The sequence below is a fragment of the Parasteatoda tepidariorum genome, chromosome 1 (assembly GCF_982258835.1).
Source record: "Parasteatoda tepidariorum strain Cologne lab strain chromosome 1, Ptep-v5.0, whole genome shotgun sequence".
NCBI classification, from domain to species: Eukaryota; Metazoa; Arthropoda; class Arachnida; order Araneae; family Theridiidae; genus Parasteatoda; species Parasteatoda tepidariorum.
The window spans coordinates 57,537,351-57,555,830 of NC_141755.1; the positions used below are offsets into that span (position 1 = coordinate 57,537,351).

General features: G+C 29.6%; 1 protein-coding gene across 3 annotated transcripts in view; it reads left to right on the plus strand.

Moving 5' to 3' along the window:
- Positions 1–18,480, plus strand: part of LOC107441765 (sushi, von Willebrand factor type A, EGF and pentraxin domain-containing protein 1) — a 432,093-nt gene that overhangs the window by 290,088 nt on the left and 123,525 nt on the right. For all 3 annotated transcript variants that reach the window (XM_016055134.5, XM_071179755.2, XM_087165022.1), the window contains exons 8-9: positions 2,851–3,030; positions 14,143–14,316. In XM_016055134.5, the coding sequence (XP_015910620.3) occupies positions 2,851–3,030; positions 14,143–14,316 (354 nt within the window). The remainder of the gene's footprint in view (positions 1–2,850; positions 3,031–14,142; positions 14,317–18,480) is intronic.

The following is an 18,480-nucleotide window of genomic DNA, read 5'->3' on the forward strand; positions in this document are numbered from 1 at the left end:
TGTCAATAGCTACAAAATAAGTTATCGGTCACAGTTAAAGCTCGTGCCTGTCGTAGTACGAAAGTTAGGTGCAATCGATTAAGGCCATAAACGCATTTCTTGATCATATTTACCAATTTACCGCGCAACCTAATTAAAATAATTTTTTATTTATCCAATTTATGGTGCAATTGGAAACTTTGCCCAAGTATTGGTTAAACATTAACCGAGATTTTTTGCAGTGTAGAACCAAAACCTAGTGGACCCATCTCAGTTTTCATGACCTCGGATTTTTTATTCAATTGATAAAAATAGACGGAAAGATATGCCCTAGTCACTGCAAAAGTTTAAAATCTGAACTCAGCAATGATTGACTATTTCCTTGAGTCATGACTCAGAAAAGTTCTTTTTTTTTATTAAGAGAAAGAATGAAAGTGAATTACACATTTATTAATAGCAAAACAATTTTTTTTTTGAAATTTGAAATACTCTAATTAATAATAAATTTGGAAATATTCAAATAGTAAATTCGAGAAAACGAAAGCAAATATGTATATAAAACGTCAAAAACTATGTGAGTAAATTTTACAGCAAATTGAAAGGTGCGGAAAAATACTTATAAATATCTGATGTGAGACATTTTAGAAACTTTTTTGTTTACATTTTTTTATACATTCTCTTTGAAATTCGTCTTTGCAGAGTAAAGAAAAAGTTTTTCGCTTATCTCGAAAAGCAAATTCGACTTTCTTGGAATTTTGGTCAGAAATTTAGATTTACCTTTCGGTACAACAATGGATTTTATTTAATGGATTGATAAAAAACATATGTAACTATTATTACACTTAAATATAGAAAATTCCAAAGCATGTATATTAAAATATTGGTTTAAGAAACGAAAAAACATAACTAATATATATTTTTGTAAAACCATCTTTTCCTTGTTAAAATGTTTCCATAGATGTGCACTGACATTTATTTGTAATATATCTATCATTATAATATATACCATATCTAAAATGGTACTCACATATATAATAATGTTTTCTTCCTGTATATTATTATACTTTTCAAATTTAGATTAAAAATTTTGTATTACGATAAAATTTAGCTTTATATTTTAAATACAAAAACAAAATTTAAACATATATTTCTAATTTTATGTATGATAATAACAAATAAATACATTTAATTAAAAACAAATGTTAACATTAGTTTACTAAACTTAGCTGCAAAAATTATAGCTAAACTTATTTCATTATCTTCGATTTGACTGAGTGTAAACACTCGGCAGGAAACACTGAGCTGAGTGTAAACACTCAGTAGGAAACACTTATCTGAGACAAACACTCACACTCAATAGCATCGTGCTATTTTATGAGTGTAAACACTCATAAAATAGCAGGATGCTGAATAGCGTAGAATAGCAGGACTTAACTGGAACGTAATATTACGTCCAAAACAGGGTAAATAAAATATCATATCGTATAATAATAAGTCAAATAGAGGTAACGGGTTAAAACATGTTAAAGGGCATTTGGAAAATTAAATGAAAAGCAACTTGCACGTTTTGCTAATAATGGCAAGCTGACTGCAAAACGATTTTTTAAAAGCTGCATAGAAAAAATTTAATTTTCAAACCTTCTGTTCTACCGGGTATTATCTATTCCTTGAGTCAAAATGTCAATTGACACGTTATCCCAATGAGCTACAAAGTTGAAATCTCATTAAATTAAAAAAATATATATATCCTGAAATAAAAGAATAAAAATGCAATACTTTATTTAAATTTTACCTAAATTTAAAAAGGAAACAAGTGTTAAAGCATTAAAAAAGAATCTTTTTTAACTCATGCGCTGCATATAAAATACGTGCTTGAACTTTCAGAAGAAAAATAAATTGCTTTCAAATCTGAAACAATTGAAATGCTACAATGACTTACATCTGTTTCCTCTTCAACAGTCAATACTAATTGAGTGAGCTGAGTTTGCCCGCCCGAGAGCAACACTTCAAACAAGCTTGTTGACATTTAACTGTTCCACGGTAAAATGATGACAGTTTTCAGTACTAAGGGAATTTGTTCTGCTCACTAAAGTAGACAACAATAAATTAGTAGAAAATAAACTCTGAAAATTTAAATGATTAATGTAACTGTTTGTGCCACTGATATTTATTTTTTTCGTTTTGTCTCGAGAGTTATTAAAACAATTAAGAATTAAAATTGGTTTTTAGTTAAGAATATATTATCTGATCGATAATTGCATTTTTCCAGATGTGTGTTAGCTATTTTTAAAATCTTACTGTTATTAAGTTTAAAATTTTTAAGTTTTTTTTTCCTTTCGTATAATCTCTGTAAGCATTTTCAGGAATTAAAAAAAAAATACTTTCAATGAATTTAAAATGGTTTCTAATGTAAAAACTATAACATACTGTCATTCAAGAATAGTGATAACAGATTTTCTATCATTTAAATATTTAATTTATATTTCATCTAAACCTATTCGAAATAAATATAATCATTACTATCTTTTTAATTGTATTACTGCTGAAATCATTAATTGTATTAGTATATCTTTCTTTAAATACGTTCACAAAAATAATTCAGACTGTTAAATATTTCGCTGAGAAAAAAGACATGACGGTTCTTTATACCGTAATTTGATCTTGAATTTTTTTACAGTATAATTCACTCACCCTCTTGAGTAATTCTAGCAACTAAAAATACAGTAATCATATTTCAATTTATAATAAATTAACTATTTTAAAAAATATAATACATCCCCAATGTTTAACAAACACATATATGTCCATACGTACATTATATGTGCCTTTGGACAAAATAAAGTTGTTTCATTTCCTTTCTTTCTTTTTCAGCACCATGCATTGTGCCTGAAATGGAGCATGGAAATTTTACTGATTATGTGCCTGGTTCTAAAGTTCCCCACGGTTATGAAATGAATATCACATGTGAACCTCGCTATGATGTCATTCTCAACGCCACACCTGTAGTTTGCAGTAATGGTACATGGACACATGTCCCAGTATGTGTTCCTGGTAAGAAGTAGCTTTTGTTTGAAGATCACTAGATAATTGAACTATTTCATATTCAGTTAATGAATAAATAGCTTAACTCCATAAGAATATTAGAAGATATAGAAATTACAGGAAGATAAATTTCTGATCAACCGAAAATCAATATTCAAAAAAAGTTGAATTCAAAAATAAAGGATTTTTTCATTTCGCTGCTAAACGATAGGTACAAACATTCAAATTAATTTTCGTACAAATACAAGCAATTGGAGAGTGATTAAAAATTCTTCGAAACATTTTATTTACGAAACCCTGTCACCAAGATAGGGAAATGATTACAATAGACCTCGCAGATCTTTTTATTGGATTAGAACTGAACCGCGATGACTCAGAGGTGCACTTGCCTCTCAAAGAGGTAACCGGGTCCGAGTTTCAGGCTGGTCAATACGAATTTCGCGCAGACCAAAGTGCTGGCGTCAGTGGTAGTCGGATCAAGAGCAAGAGTCCCTTCACCACCTAGGTAACTGTGGGCGATGATTTTCCTCAAAGAGTCTTCCACTTAAGCTAGTCTGCCCCAATGCTTGATCTGGGAATTCCCTTGTCTTTTGGGTTGAGTAAAAAATACAAGGCTACGACGGAGCTTAATATTCATAGTTGTAAACTCAGATTATCACTGTATGCACCAGCCCGCATGCTTATGATTGATGTGGTTATCATTGGTTGCAAGCTTTTCCTTAAATTAAATATTTAGCACTCAAAAAGCATAGGAACAGTTCAACAATTTCGATATGTATGAAATGATATAAGAATAACAATCAGTTAAGGCCAATCTGATATCTGTAGAGAGCGGGTGAACTATATACAACAGAAAATACAGTTGCAAGACGCAGACTTCTGCCCCATTCCTTCAGGAAATCCCACATTACTGACTTTGATTGTTCCAGAATCTTAGCATCAACAATTACAAGACTAAGAACAAACCACTTTAAAGGGATGCAAATTCTTCCAGACAAAATAAGAACTTATATTCCCTGCAAGAACTGCACCGATATCCAACTTACCCCGGATCATATTCTCCAGTGCCCAGCCCTTACCCCATATGTTTTACAACTGGGTATGGTGCCACTGGCTTCAGAACTTCGTGAGATCCTCTACAGTAATGATGTAGAACGTTAGAAATTTACTTCAGCTCGGTACACAGCCGCGTAGCGGCTTTAACCGATTCATCGGATGTGGGATAGATAGATGATGTTGGTTCAGACACTTTTCAGCTCCAGGGAGAGGAAGAATCTGTAAAAAAAAGAGAAAAAATCACAGCAAGCTGCGATTACAAAAAACAAAAAGCTGGGGAGGCGTGGTCTCCTGGATGCTGGCTCGTGGTTGGCCGGTCGTCTAGGTCTGAGTCTCTGGTAGCAAGGAACGAAGAAGCTTTACAAGCTCTTCATCTTTTAAGAGTTCTTTCATCTCAGAAAAAAGTCGTGAAAAACGACTTGCAGAATCAGTTATTTTCTTGGGAACTGTCTTTTTTCCTTCGGGCACTTTCCTGGGTCTTGCACCACAGCCCGAAAAACAGACTGGGTGCTCACCGTTGCAGTTAACACAGATCGCCGGTTCGGAGATAGACTTCGTACATTCGTACGAGTAATGGGCTTTAGCACACTTTAGGAAGGCGGGATCAGCTGTACAACTACGATGGGTATGTCCGAATTTTTGGCATCTGTAGCACTGTATTTGAAAACGTCCCCCTCGAAAACGCTCGATCTGTACTTCTCTCTCTAGCATAGAACTTATATTAAAGATGTTTCTGCTGGATCTGGATTCTGATTGGATGATCAGGAGAAGTGGGAGGGGCCTGAGGCCCTGTCCGCTTCTCTTCTTGAGTTGGATAATTTTTTCGGGAAAAAGTCCAAATTTTTTTAGATATTTGTCCAATTCAGGAATTTCAGTATCAGATTTTAATCCTCGGATGAGGGTTTTCAATTTTCTACTCAGTGGAGAGTCCTTAGGTGTTGGGGTAGGCTTGCGGATGCAGTTTCGAAGGCACACGAGGCCATTTAATTGTCGATGGACACTATAAAAATAGAGGGTGATTTCAAGTGGGACTGTTATCATTTGGCTCAATAGACATAAAAGGATGGGAAACTATTTTGATGATAATCTGAATTTTTAAATGATAAAGCTCAAAACATCTTGTGCGAGGTTAATTATTTCTAAATCAGGATTAAAATATACCTTAAAACTGAATTTTGCATTTAAAAAGTATGTAGTTTTAATTTCAGAATTTTTGCTAGAATTATCAAATAAAAAATAATTCTTGGAAACATTTGAAAACAAATGTATACCAGAAATTATTTTCTACGTAGAAAATTAGAAAATGAAAAGCAGATTAACTGTTTAGTATACAAATAAACACTGATGGGGAAAGTTTTTACTAAAAAAATTGGGAATGCACTTTAAAATTAAAATCGAATAAATGTATTAAATTAATGACGATATGAAATATATTAAATTAGCAATTATATGGAAGGTATTAAATTATTGCAATATATAAAATTCTTGTTTTATTCGTAGGTTCCAAATTATCAATACAAATAAAATTGCTTTTATTTTTCTTCTTTTGGCAAGTCAATTCTGTAATGTTTTATGAGATGTAATTTCTTTTAAAATCTAAAATATGAAATTATTCACAGCGGAGTGTATCATGAATGAGTTAAAATAATTCCTAGAGTGTTCTAGATAGTCTTTCAAATTAACTAAGAAAATTCTTTACCGATTTGACAAGAAAAGAGTTTTATTATTTGGAAAATACTGAGTTAAAATAAATTAAAATATTTCATATATAAAAGATTAGTTTATATATAAAACAGACTCTTTTGTTTATATTTCTTATTCCAGGTACTTTTAGAGAATTCAAACAAACTATGTTAATTAGTATGAGTTAGTACGTCTTTTTGACATTGCAGGTCAAATTTTCAATTTTTTTTTCATCATTCCAATTTTTCTGACTATTTTTTTTAAAATTGAACTTACAAATGGTTTTTAAACAGTGAATAACATAGTAGGGATACTCATCAGTGATAAACAAACATTTAAGCTTGTATTTAATCAATTTGATAAATATATACGTTCCATGAAAATTGAATAAAAAATATTTGATTACGAAAAGAATCCAAATGACTTATTAAGAAATTTTCATTTATTCTGCTCCTTAAATCATATTTTAAAAATCATTGCAAATTGATAAATTTTTAAATATCTTTATCGTTTTTTGATGTTCTTTTCTTTATGAAAAGGAAAATAATTTTAAGACCTTAAATCATCTAAGACATAGAAAAATTCCATTTTTGAAAGAATAAATCAATTGTCTAAATAATTCATATCATTTAAGAAAAATCACTTTTATGGCAACTACGGTTTTGTTTACGGCTAAATAATAACTTTTTGAAATCAAGCCAAAATATTTTAAGGTTTTCTTCCTTTATAATTTCAATGCAATAAGCGAATTCATTTTATTCCAGCATTTCTACATACGAATCTTGTAGCGATATTTTTTTCATGATAAAGAATGGAAACAGTTTTATGCACTGAAAATTTCCCTATCCTAATCCAAAGCTTCGATAAATTCTTAAAATATTACGAAGTTCTAAATGCACTTATTTCAAAACATAAGTTGAGGATTTGGATTTTAATATCTTTTTCATTTTTTTTGATCGGATAAATTCTTCTTCTAATTTAATCAATTCAATAATTTTTACTACATAGAAAAATCATAATTTTTAAACAATAAAATTTAAGAGATTTGTTTCTTTTTTTAAAAAAGAAATAGAAGTCTTTAAAGACTCTAATTTTATTCACAAACTTAATCTTATTCATGATTCAGTTTCATAGATTCAAATGATAGGTTCGCAAAATTATTATTATAAACTTAAGTCATCATAATTCTTATTCGTAGGTCATAAAAGTTTAAAAGATACACACGATTTAAATCATTACTCTTATAAAGAGTTCAAACTCTTTCAAAGCTTAATCTTAAGAACTTCAAACTCTCAGCTGAGAACGTGACGTCTACCATAAAGGCCAATCACTTTCTAAACTTTAAAGCTTTGTGTCCCGATAATTTTTAGCTCAAAGTTTTCGCATCTCAAATTTAAAGCTTTTGAGCAAGTGTGTATAATAAATTTCAACGTATCAACTCTTTACTTGATACGCCGCTTTAAAATTTTTACGATCTTCCGAAGCAAACTCAACTAAAGCAGCTCATTAAGAAAAGTGAAATATGGATATTTAAAAGCAAATCTCTTCAAACATTCTTTAATAATTTGAAGAGGGTAGTTTATATTTTATAGGATGAAATAAATATTTATTTTAATTTAAACACTTTAAGAAAGATAATTGAATGAAGTTTCATAAGATTAATATCTAAAATATGATAATAGAGAAAAGTAAATTTTGTATCATTATTTATCTTGGTGACATCACATTTTAATGCATTTCATAAACTTCGACAAATTAAATATGGGTGAATGCAAAAAATAACAGGATTTTAGGAAGCAACAATAAAGAAATTTTAATCAATTTAATTTAAAATAATTATTACATTATGCATAGGAAACATAGAGGTTTGACCCACGCTATTTTTTACATTGACACATTTAATTAGCTAATGGACATCATGCTGTAACATGATACTTCTACCGAGCACCCTGGAGGAGCAATCGCTGGTGGTGAGCTAGAGTTCATGAGTCCGATCCTGGCAGCCGACTAAGCAAACAGCGTGAATACGTAGCAAGGTGCACATTAAATCACTTGCAGTAAAAATTTATTAGTTACCGTGGTTAAGTTTGGAGAGAGGGGTGCTAGATCAGGCGCTGTCCACGTCGTCTGACTGACTGGGGTCAAAATTACGTAAAATTCCTACAATGCCAGTTAAAAGATTGAGCCACGAAAACAGGGCTACGTGTTTGACCATGGTTTAGTGATGTACGTTGTTTTTGCCTATAAACTATTTGAATGTAAAATCAAGATGAAATCCTGAGTGATATCATTTAATTTTTATAATGAATTTTTTTTTCAATTTCTCCTCTTCTGTGCCATCGGTACTTTCTGCACTTAGAATACTATTATCTTACTTTTTTACAAATTAATTTTTGAAAAAGGCTTAAGTCATCACAATAAAAGGGAATTTAAACAGGCATTCATATCAAAAAAAAATTGTAAAGAGGCAATAATATGAAAAAAACATGAAGTCATACATATTTATATTAAAAGAAAATCAAAAGGCGAACAAAAAAGGAATAACAAAATCATTTTTCTTCTTGTTCTATTTACTGGTTCTAACTAAATGATTTCTGGTTTTCATCAATAAATAAACACTTGATAGTTCTTTTTAGACACATTTATGACTTGTAATGATCATTAGACAATTTAATCACGTATTTTAAATTTTATTAATGCTATCAAATATGGGGATTTGACTTAGTTTGTACTCTCTTTAAATCCCATTAAAAACAATAGCTCATAAACTGAGTAATATTACTTATGTAATTTCAATAATAATAAGCCATTTAATGCAAAATATTAGGGGAGAGTTGAGTCAATTGTAACATTTTTTACTTAACTATTTTTAACTAACAAAAAATCCAATATATTATTAGTATTAATTGACAGACGCGTAAAGTAGACTATCCTCTACTAGAAAAAAAAAAGAAATACCTTATTTTAAATGTTATTATATTAGTTATTAACAATTTTTGACAGTCGTGCACTTGTTATAATTGTCCCCACTTACGGGGTCAATTGTAACAGTTCATAAATTCAACTAAAACATAGTTAATTATACATATTATCATAATTGTGATATATTTTTTTATTGATCAAAATAGCAGTGATATTTTAGGAGTAAAAATAATAATGAGCAGAGACCTAAAGGGTTAAACTTTTAACTTTATGGGGTTAAAAATCTTAATTTATGCTGTGAAAGGTGACAAATGAAATAATGCACATGCAACGTAATATAAATGATATAGAAAACTATTGGTGGTTCTTAAAGAGTTAAGTAATGGTTTGTAAACATAAGATTATTTATTTTCAGCTGTTACAATCGTCTCTTTACTTATTGTTACAATCGTCCCCAAGACGCCATTTCAGCTTCATTTGTTAAAAACAATGCTAGTTAATTAACAAAACTAATCTTTTTTTTTTGAAATGTTAATTAAGGTGTCCACTTACATATTCGGTTAATAATTTTTATTTGTTTAAACAAAATTACTTTGTTGCAATATAATATTCTAATACCAAAAAAAGTACTTACGTTGCGTGAAAATATCTTTTGTGATGTAACTCTTTCAAAATTACATAAAAAAAAGTTGCCAGCAGGGGTGTACATGTAGATTTATTAAATACACCTTGTGCGCCACCTAGGAACCAAATCTAGAATCCGACACTCGAAATTTTTGCTCTGTTACAATCGTACCCTGTTACAATTGACCCCACTCTCCCCTAAGTTTTATTGTGTGAATTAAAATATAGAAGACTGTTTCTATAACAAGCGTATCAATTTTCTCATATTTTTTCGGCTAATCCATTTAAATCGTATGAATTAAATGGATTAGCCGAATCGTAATTAAAATCGTATGAAGACTGAAAACTAAAAAAATTTAAAAGTTTTATAACTTATGAGCATTTAAAAATATTAAAATTGTTTAGATTTAAAATTGATTAGACAAAAAGCAAAGGAGGGAAACAAAATTGATTTTTCAGCATACTTTCAACATAGTTATACATTCAAATAAGTAACTTCAGCAGCTTGACTTACTTCATTTCACTTATGTCTCTATAACATTCAGGCAATTATTCTCTTTTCATTAATTCATTTGAAATCCTAGTCACACTCAATTAACGAATGAATTCTTAACAAATAATTCAAGCGTAACGCCATTAGGGTTAATTTTAAAACGAAAAAGGAGAGAGAAAAAATCTTTCCTTTCTGAAAGTAAGCCGAAATTGCTCATTTTGAGCCAAAGTATGCAAGTAAAACCACATGCTTCAACTACTACGAATGTACAAAACATTCAACATTTTGCTGGGGGCTTGATTACTAAACATTCTGATCCCTTAAAACTCCTTAAATCTTGCAGACAATGCTCACACCGTAATTAAATTTCATTCTCTCGTGCAGTTGTGTGACATGGCTCAGCAAACGATCATTAAAATAGCACGTTCTAAAAGAGGGCGGGCGAATGGTGCTCCTCTTTAATTAGCTCTAATTAGAATAATTAGCGTAGGGTCTTGGTGCTTCTAAACCACCACTGTTGGCAATGTAATAAGGAAAAGTTGAATAATTAAAAAATAATTGACCATCAAAAAAGTCAGAAAATCACTTTTTTGCGGCTGCTTTTTGTACCAACATCAAATATGTGTTCTCTTTTACACTAAAAAACGGCTTATTCTGGTTTTTCCATGACGTGATAATGGTGCGAGAAGCGTAATTAGCTACACTTTTTTTATGTTTATTTCGCCAAAATGGGGCAAATAAAGAACAGAATAACCTTTCACTTTTTTCTTTTCATTTTACCTTGTTTGAGTAATCTTATGTTTTCTTAAAGGAAAAGAGAATTTCAGAGTATTTGCAGTATTTTCTTTATTAGCGAAGTATAAAAAAGAAACAATACTCTTTGTAGTCCCTCTCTGTTCACGAGCTACTTAAGAGAAAACTCAACTCAGCATGACCTAATCCCTTATGTTTATTATTTGCGGAATTAATTGGACGAAGTTGAAAAAAAATAAGTTTAAAATCGAGTAATCCAAATTTTATACTTAAAAAATGAGCTTACCTAGCCTAATTAAAACTAATTCTTAGATTTTATGTAAGACTATTAAAAACAAATAAAGTTACACAATATTTTTTTATCATTTATGATAAATTTTTTGCCTCAAAAAATAAAATAAATGGTAATTACCTTTAATTACAAGTTCAGATTTGTTAGATTTTGACATTTTTTTTTCCTTTATTGACTCCGACTCACTACTTGTTGACTTTTTTATATGAAGTTGCTCTTTTTATTGATAGTTTTACGTTTTGCATGAAAAAATTTATTCAAAAGATCTAGAAGCTATTAAATAAGCAAAAAGATATTTTGAATGAAATTTTGAATCAAAAAATTAGTTACTTCAAGTACTTAGATTAATTTTTATTTACCTTTAACTGATTAAACTCATTTCCACAAAATCGGGGAGTTAAAAAGGGACTAGCAAAATTATAGTAAAAAAGTGATAAATAAAATATTTAAATCCTTAAAATGTACAGGCGTTTATATGGATACAAACTTTTAAGAAATTGGAAAAACAAATGGAAAATCAAGTGAAATTACATTGAATACCAAATGTTGCAAATTGACCGGAAATTTAAGAAATCAATTTAAAAAAATGAACGGGATAGAAATTTTCGATTTACTGTATTCGACTCAGGAAACTAGGTGTTATCCACACAGAATTGGTTTCAAAGTTGTAATTGGCAGTGATGCTGAGCGGAAAAATTAATAAACAAAATTTTCCCAACATATGTAGCAACATTGTGGCTCAGATATAGCAACAACGTGAAGTGATGTTAGTGTAAAGGTGTCAGAATGGTCTGACATAAAACAAAAAATTCGTTTTGAAGATTCTCATTAACCTCTGGTGATGTATTTTGCTTGTCTGGTGATGTATTCTGGTGATGTATTTGTGATGTAATTTGAAACTTGCTAAGAATAAAATCTTCGTTTTCTTCAGAAGAACGCAGCAAGCCTCACATTTACATTTCTTGCTTCTTGTCTAAATTATTTTTTGTCTGTAACTTTTGTGGCAACTAGCACTATTTGTGAAATTTTTCTTAAGAATGTGTAGAATCATCGAGAAAACATCACTTTCTATTGAAAATTTGCTTAAACTAGTTACTTAATGAAACTGATTACTGCTCAAAATTTAAAGCCGATCATTGCACGTTGCAAACTTGCTGCTTTTAAAAAGTAATTTAAAGATTTTTTTGCAAAATGTAATTCAATATATTTTTCAAATTTTGTTTTAGTTTATCCAAACTGGACATAAGATTTCAAATATCATTTCATGCTTAATTCAAGTTATTTGAGAAACACTCAAAGAACTGAAAGTTTACGGAATCAAATTTCGTATATTTCTAGTTTTGATATTCATGAATAAAAATCTTAACAATGTCAGTAATTACAGAGAATTCAAATTAAGGACAAAGGGATAAAAATATTTCGTAAATTAAAAGATGGGAAAAATTATGAATGGAATCTCAAAAATTTTTTTGCAGACGGAAAAATACAACACTTCCCAAGTAAATTACAATTGCTGAATTTTTGAACGTCTCATTATGGAATGTTATTTGCAGGATAAAGTTCGATAAATTCTTTGACTGGTATTTCTATTAACTACATTTATTAAATGAACTTTTAATCAAAACTATCAAAACTTTTGCATTGCAAGGATTTTTCGAGCAGCTCTTTAATTTAAAATATGTTTAGAATAGTGTCAGTAAAGGCATTTTTAAGCCAGTATCTGCAAAGAAAAGTCTAAACTATAGGATTTTTCTGGAAAAAAATGATGCCCCTTTTTTGAACATTTTGAATACACATTATACGTTTTATATAAATTATTAATCTATTTTCATTTTTAAATAGATTCTATATTTTTTAAAAATCAGAAATAATTTTATAAATTTGTTAATTTTACGAATATGTTTAATTTTCCAAACATGTTATGTATGTTTCAGTTTTATCATGATACCTTAGATCATGATACAAAAACCATTCATTTGGTTAAATTTTTTCCGTATGATATATTTCTAAATGTGTGATATTTAGAACTATGATTTTAAAAGCTCAAAATTCCAGTAAATTTCCAACCAGGAAAATTCCAGCATATGAACGGAATAATTGCAAAAGTAATGGTTTAAATACCGTATATATTAATTTATTTCTAAAATTATATATATTTTTTTCGAAAATGCTATTACCATACAGTTTAATAATTTTACCAGAATGTTTTTCGCCTTGCAGAAAAAATAACGTCTTTATATTTATTACATAAATTTAGAGTACGATTTAATTCGGACCTTTGAACTCGAACTTAATGTAATTAAATGATTATCCAAAATATCAAATACTTTTTTTTTAAATTAATTAGTATGCGAAGATTAATTTGAATTTAACTGCAAGGAAATTTTTATATTTTCAATGCAATTATATAATATATAATAGAAGTGTTATAAGTAATAAACCAGTTAAAAAAGTCTTTCAGGAGCTCAATCTTTTGATAAATTAGAAATATTCACGAAAATCACAATAGTGTTTCAATTTAAATTTTATTTTTAGAAAATAACTAGTTGAAAAAGAATTATTTGTATATTATTATATCACAATACAATAAGTATAATTGTTGAAATGGCCGACCGGCTTATGTAGGGGGCAGGGAACTGTCCTTGGATCAGAAAGGTTCTGGGTTCGAATCCCGGGCAAGGCATGGATGTTTCTTTCTCTCTATCTGTGTTCTATGTCCTTTCTCCTTTGTGTGTGAATGTGACCCGCCCTATAAACGGGTTGTGGTAGTGTGACGTGGGCGACGCTGCTCCACCGCCGTGACTTCGCCACAGGTGCCCACTGAGTAACTAAAAGAGAGTTAGCAGTTCTGGTACTTTCTGTGGCCAATGGACAATAGTTCCAAGTGCCCGCCATTAAAAAAAGAAAATAAATTAAATCTACAACAATTTTAGAACTAATTAAGAAATTTTATCCCATTCTTAAAAACTTACTTTAGCGGTACTTTATTCCTGGACTTTTTACGATGTTTTTTACCTAGCTTTTCCTTTTGGGATTTTTTTTTTTTTTTTTTTTTTGTCTATCGAGAAACGGATAAGATTTAATAAAAGGCAAAAACAGGGTAGGAGCTGAAGTTCACTGTATCTTAAAATCCTCGATCATTTGTATATTAAAGGAATCATATTCTCAGTTAAGTTAAATTAATAATGAAGTTACGTTCCAATGAATAGCAGATGACATCATAACATTGTGTACCGTTAATTTCGTAATATTTATAATAACCTCAATCATGCATTTGCCAATCTTTTGTATTTTGCAGCAAGATGTCGTGTACTGCCTGAGAAACCGAAACATGGTCTAGTGATAGCACCTAAAACAGATCATGGAATGAAAGCTCTTTTTTTATGCAAGGACGGATATCAGCTAGTGGGACCTAATGTAACTGAATGTCATTACGGAGAATGGATTCTACCCACTCCAATGTGCAAAGAGAGTAAGCATTCCAGTTGGAATCATTTATTCACTTTATTATGCTAACAAAGATTCATTTTGAGAAGATCATCGTTAAATCTCATTTAGTCAGTTTTATTAAAAGTTTGTTTAGTTAAAACTAAACAATGGTTAAATGTGAAGTCATAGTTTCTTTAATCAGACGACATTAACTATGGTATGCCACTTTTTAAATGTTTAACTGCTTAAAAATTCGCCTGTTTTAAATTTGTTTTTTTGAGGTTTTACAATTATTGCTTCTTATAAGACAGGTTATGTAATATAATAATCAATTCAATATGCTATCCCGGAAATTTTAAGCGTAGTCAACTGCCTTATTTAAACGCATCAGCAGCGAGAAAGATATTCCATCGTTACAAAATTTAATAAGATTAATAAATTAAAACTTTTTAATTTAAACAGAGTAAATTTTATTGTCTTTGCCTAAATTATCAGTTTAAGTAAGAGCATATGCTACGTATTAGATTCTAAAGCTGTAACGACTGAATAAAATGTCACTATAACACAAGAATTCTAGGGAACGTAACTACAATGAAAAATATTCTTCGAGTATCTGAGCACTAAAAGTGGCTGCTACTGCTATACACCGAAGTGGTGTTTCACTAAGTGTTTCACTGCACCAATACCAAATATAGTTCCTGGTGCAGTGAAACGCATGTAATGTTCTTTTGCACTACTTTATGAAAAGTAGCCGCCACCACGTTTGCAATTCAGTTGCACTAAAATATATAACTACAATAAAGCATTATATACACAAATCAGTAGAGTTACATTTATGATTCAATATAAAGCAAGATTTATATATACAATGCTTCTTAAGATAAAATTAGTTTGTTAATAAAACATACACCCAGCACAGACAGAATATTTCTATGAATTCGAAAACAAAATCGAAACGAATAGAAGTTAAATATTATAATATTACTTTATACAGATGACAGATTTATGTCAATCTTACTTGTACATAAATATCTTTATTTTAAAAATATCCTTGCATTTTATGTCAGATCATCCATGCACTATCATGTCAAATAATTCCGACTAGAAGATTGGAATTACTTGACAAATAATCAACCATAATGATAATTCTTGATAAACTAGTAAATATGATCGAAACTTACTTGTTATTAATTAGGCTATGACCAGTTTGTCAACTCATTCCGACCAGAGAAACTCACATGATACACTTCATGTAAACAAACCGCCATATTGTTAATATCTCGTAAATGTTCTTGATTATTCGCCTTTAAAACTTCTAATAATGGTCCAAAAGCAATTGTTATGCATTTAAAACTGCCTTACCATCATTTCATACCAGAATTTAGTTTAAATATACACCAATTATTCGTCAAATTTACAAAGATCAATTATTGACGTTAAGCTTTAACTATGCTCTTTGATGTGTATAAGAATGTTTGATTCGGTATTAACTTGAAATGAGGTAATCATTCACGCAATTTTTAGAGTTTTTCAACGAACTCTTTTAGGTATTACACCACTGTTTTTACAGTATAAGACTTAATTTTCATTGCATACAAGAGCGCTTTTGAATTATCACTTATCACCTTATCAGAGCACTTACAAGTGAATTCTTAATTCTCTAAAACGTTTTTGATTTCCCCTTTTCTATAACAACAATTTTTCTTTATTGTAATGAGCATCTTAAATTTAACAAAAAGAATGTTTCAATGATGTTAAAGTTGTAGTATCACAACTTAAAGAGATATGGCATGACTTCATCTATAGTTTTATTTCAGTGCTTAACAACAAAACGCTTTTAATAGAAAAATAGAAATTCTCAACTGAGAACAAACTCTTCTTTTTTTCAAAAGGAAAAATGGCGACAAAGAAGAAAATCATAGATCGTGCATAGCTCAATACTCAGCTCGAAATACTGCTTGAGTCATCTTTGTTTTACAAAGTTTTGAAGAACCCATGTATTCTATTACGTTACATAGTGTCTCATCATTTATTTACATTGGATCAAAGAACAATAAAAATCAAAACTATAGCAATTCAGTCTTTATGACAAGACAACTCAGTCTTGTTTCTCTTCAGTCAGTCTTGTCTAGTTTCAAACTACTGAACTGCCTGAAAAACTCGAACGAAACATTGGAAGATTTGTTACAAAAATTTTCTGTTTGATTATTTTCCTCTTTTTTAAAAAAAACAATTGATTTGAGATAAATTCCATTAAAAAACGCAACAATGTTACTTGTAGCACGTGAAAACATTACAAAAGTATATATAATTCCCTAATCTTTTATTTACAAAACATAATAATCGAAATAATTTTTTTTTAAATTGCGGAATACTTTAAAAAATAATATATTTCTAAGACTTATTTAAAAGGAACATTTTGTGTTGTCATAGTATTATTTTTGTATGCAAACAATTCTCAAATTCTTTTTAGAAAATTTTCCATAAATTTACTATGCATATTAATAGCAAAATTTTTAAAAAAAAACATAACATGGCGATACATTTCTCAATGGTGTTTAAAAAAATTCGCCAAATAAAATCTCGTTAATGCACATTGTTAGAAGGACCAAAATTCGAGAAACAAAATTTTACGTAGAAAAATCCCAAGAATGCATACTGAGATTACGGATTAGAATTAATTCCTAATATTCTATTTTATAAAAAGTAGGATTAATACTTATAGTAATATTCTCAGAAGTGAAATCCCTTCGCGACCTAATGTCGTTTTCGGGGGGGGGGGGGTATGAGGATACAAAATTTTTATTATTTAATTTTTATTGGATATGGCTTGCAGCAAGGGTTATAATAATAATGGAAGTTATTTTGGGAAAACTTGTAATTCTTGAAGATAAAGAATGATATGCTTATTTAAACGACGTAAATAATTTAAATACTTATTGAATTTTCAATCGAAAGACAGTATAAAAAATATCTGGAACTCGAATAAGAAATATAGCTTTTTGAGTTGACAAAGTACCCAGTTTGACGATTTTTCTTAAAAATACTACTCGAAGCTGCATGATAAAACTTAAAGCTGTACGTACCAATCAAAATATTTTATTATACAGAAAAGCATGGAATATAGTTATACACATTACATTTATAAACAATCCCGTAATAAACATGCCCTGAACAGGATCCTGTAATGATATTTTTAACATGGATTTATCTTTGTATAAACGAGTTTTATAATTGAATATCAATTTTTTTTAGATTGTTCACACAATTTATTCTTCACACAATTTCTTGATATTCGGTGAAATACGCAAAAATTAAAATTAACACAAAAGAGACAAATCTTTTAATCGCTCTTCTGTCTAAGGACCTGTTTAAACTATTGTATATTCAGATGGCATCTACTCCTAGTATTTTGAGCGTCAAAATTCCAAATCCATCTCTAAAAAGACATGATTATTTTGAGAAAGTATGTACTTAACTTACTTCCTCTGAATAAACTTACCATGTTCTTCGTAGCTTAAATAATCGTCTTCTCTTATTAATTAACATATTTTAAACCCTCGAACATTAAGGATAGCATCCTGTTTAACATCCTACACTGTGAAAAATTTCGGATCAAATTACCGTATGAAGCACTTTTGGGTGCACCATCCATAAACTCCATTTTACTGCAAAATACATTTCTACCGTAATATATTATACCTTAATTTTTACAGTGGTATTTATTTTATTTGAGTAATTCGGGGGTTTTAAGATAATTATCACTGTAAAAATTAAGCTATATCAGATTTTTATTCCATAGAATGTTTCAGTAAAAATGGATTTCACGGTAAAAAAAACATCGGCACCCTGAGGACCGATATTTTTACCGGAATTTTTTACAGTATATATTCTCGAACACCCTACGTTATAATCCTATCATTAGGTCAAAAGTTGTATAACGTTTTCATTCTTTCTGCACTGTTCTTTATTTCTTTAAACCCAAAGTTTATTCACAGCATACTTTAAAACGACACTCATTACGCTTAACTACTTTGCAAAATAAAATCATTAAAAATGAGAGAATTACGCCGTTCCAAGTAAATTTAAAAAAATATTTTATAAAATAGCTGAGATAAGAATAAATAATGACTGCATTGTTTCTTAATGTAAATTCTTTTCGGTACATTTTTTAAGGTGTCATCACAAAAGAAATTATCTTAATATC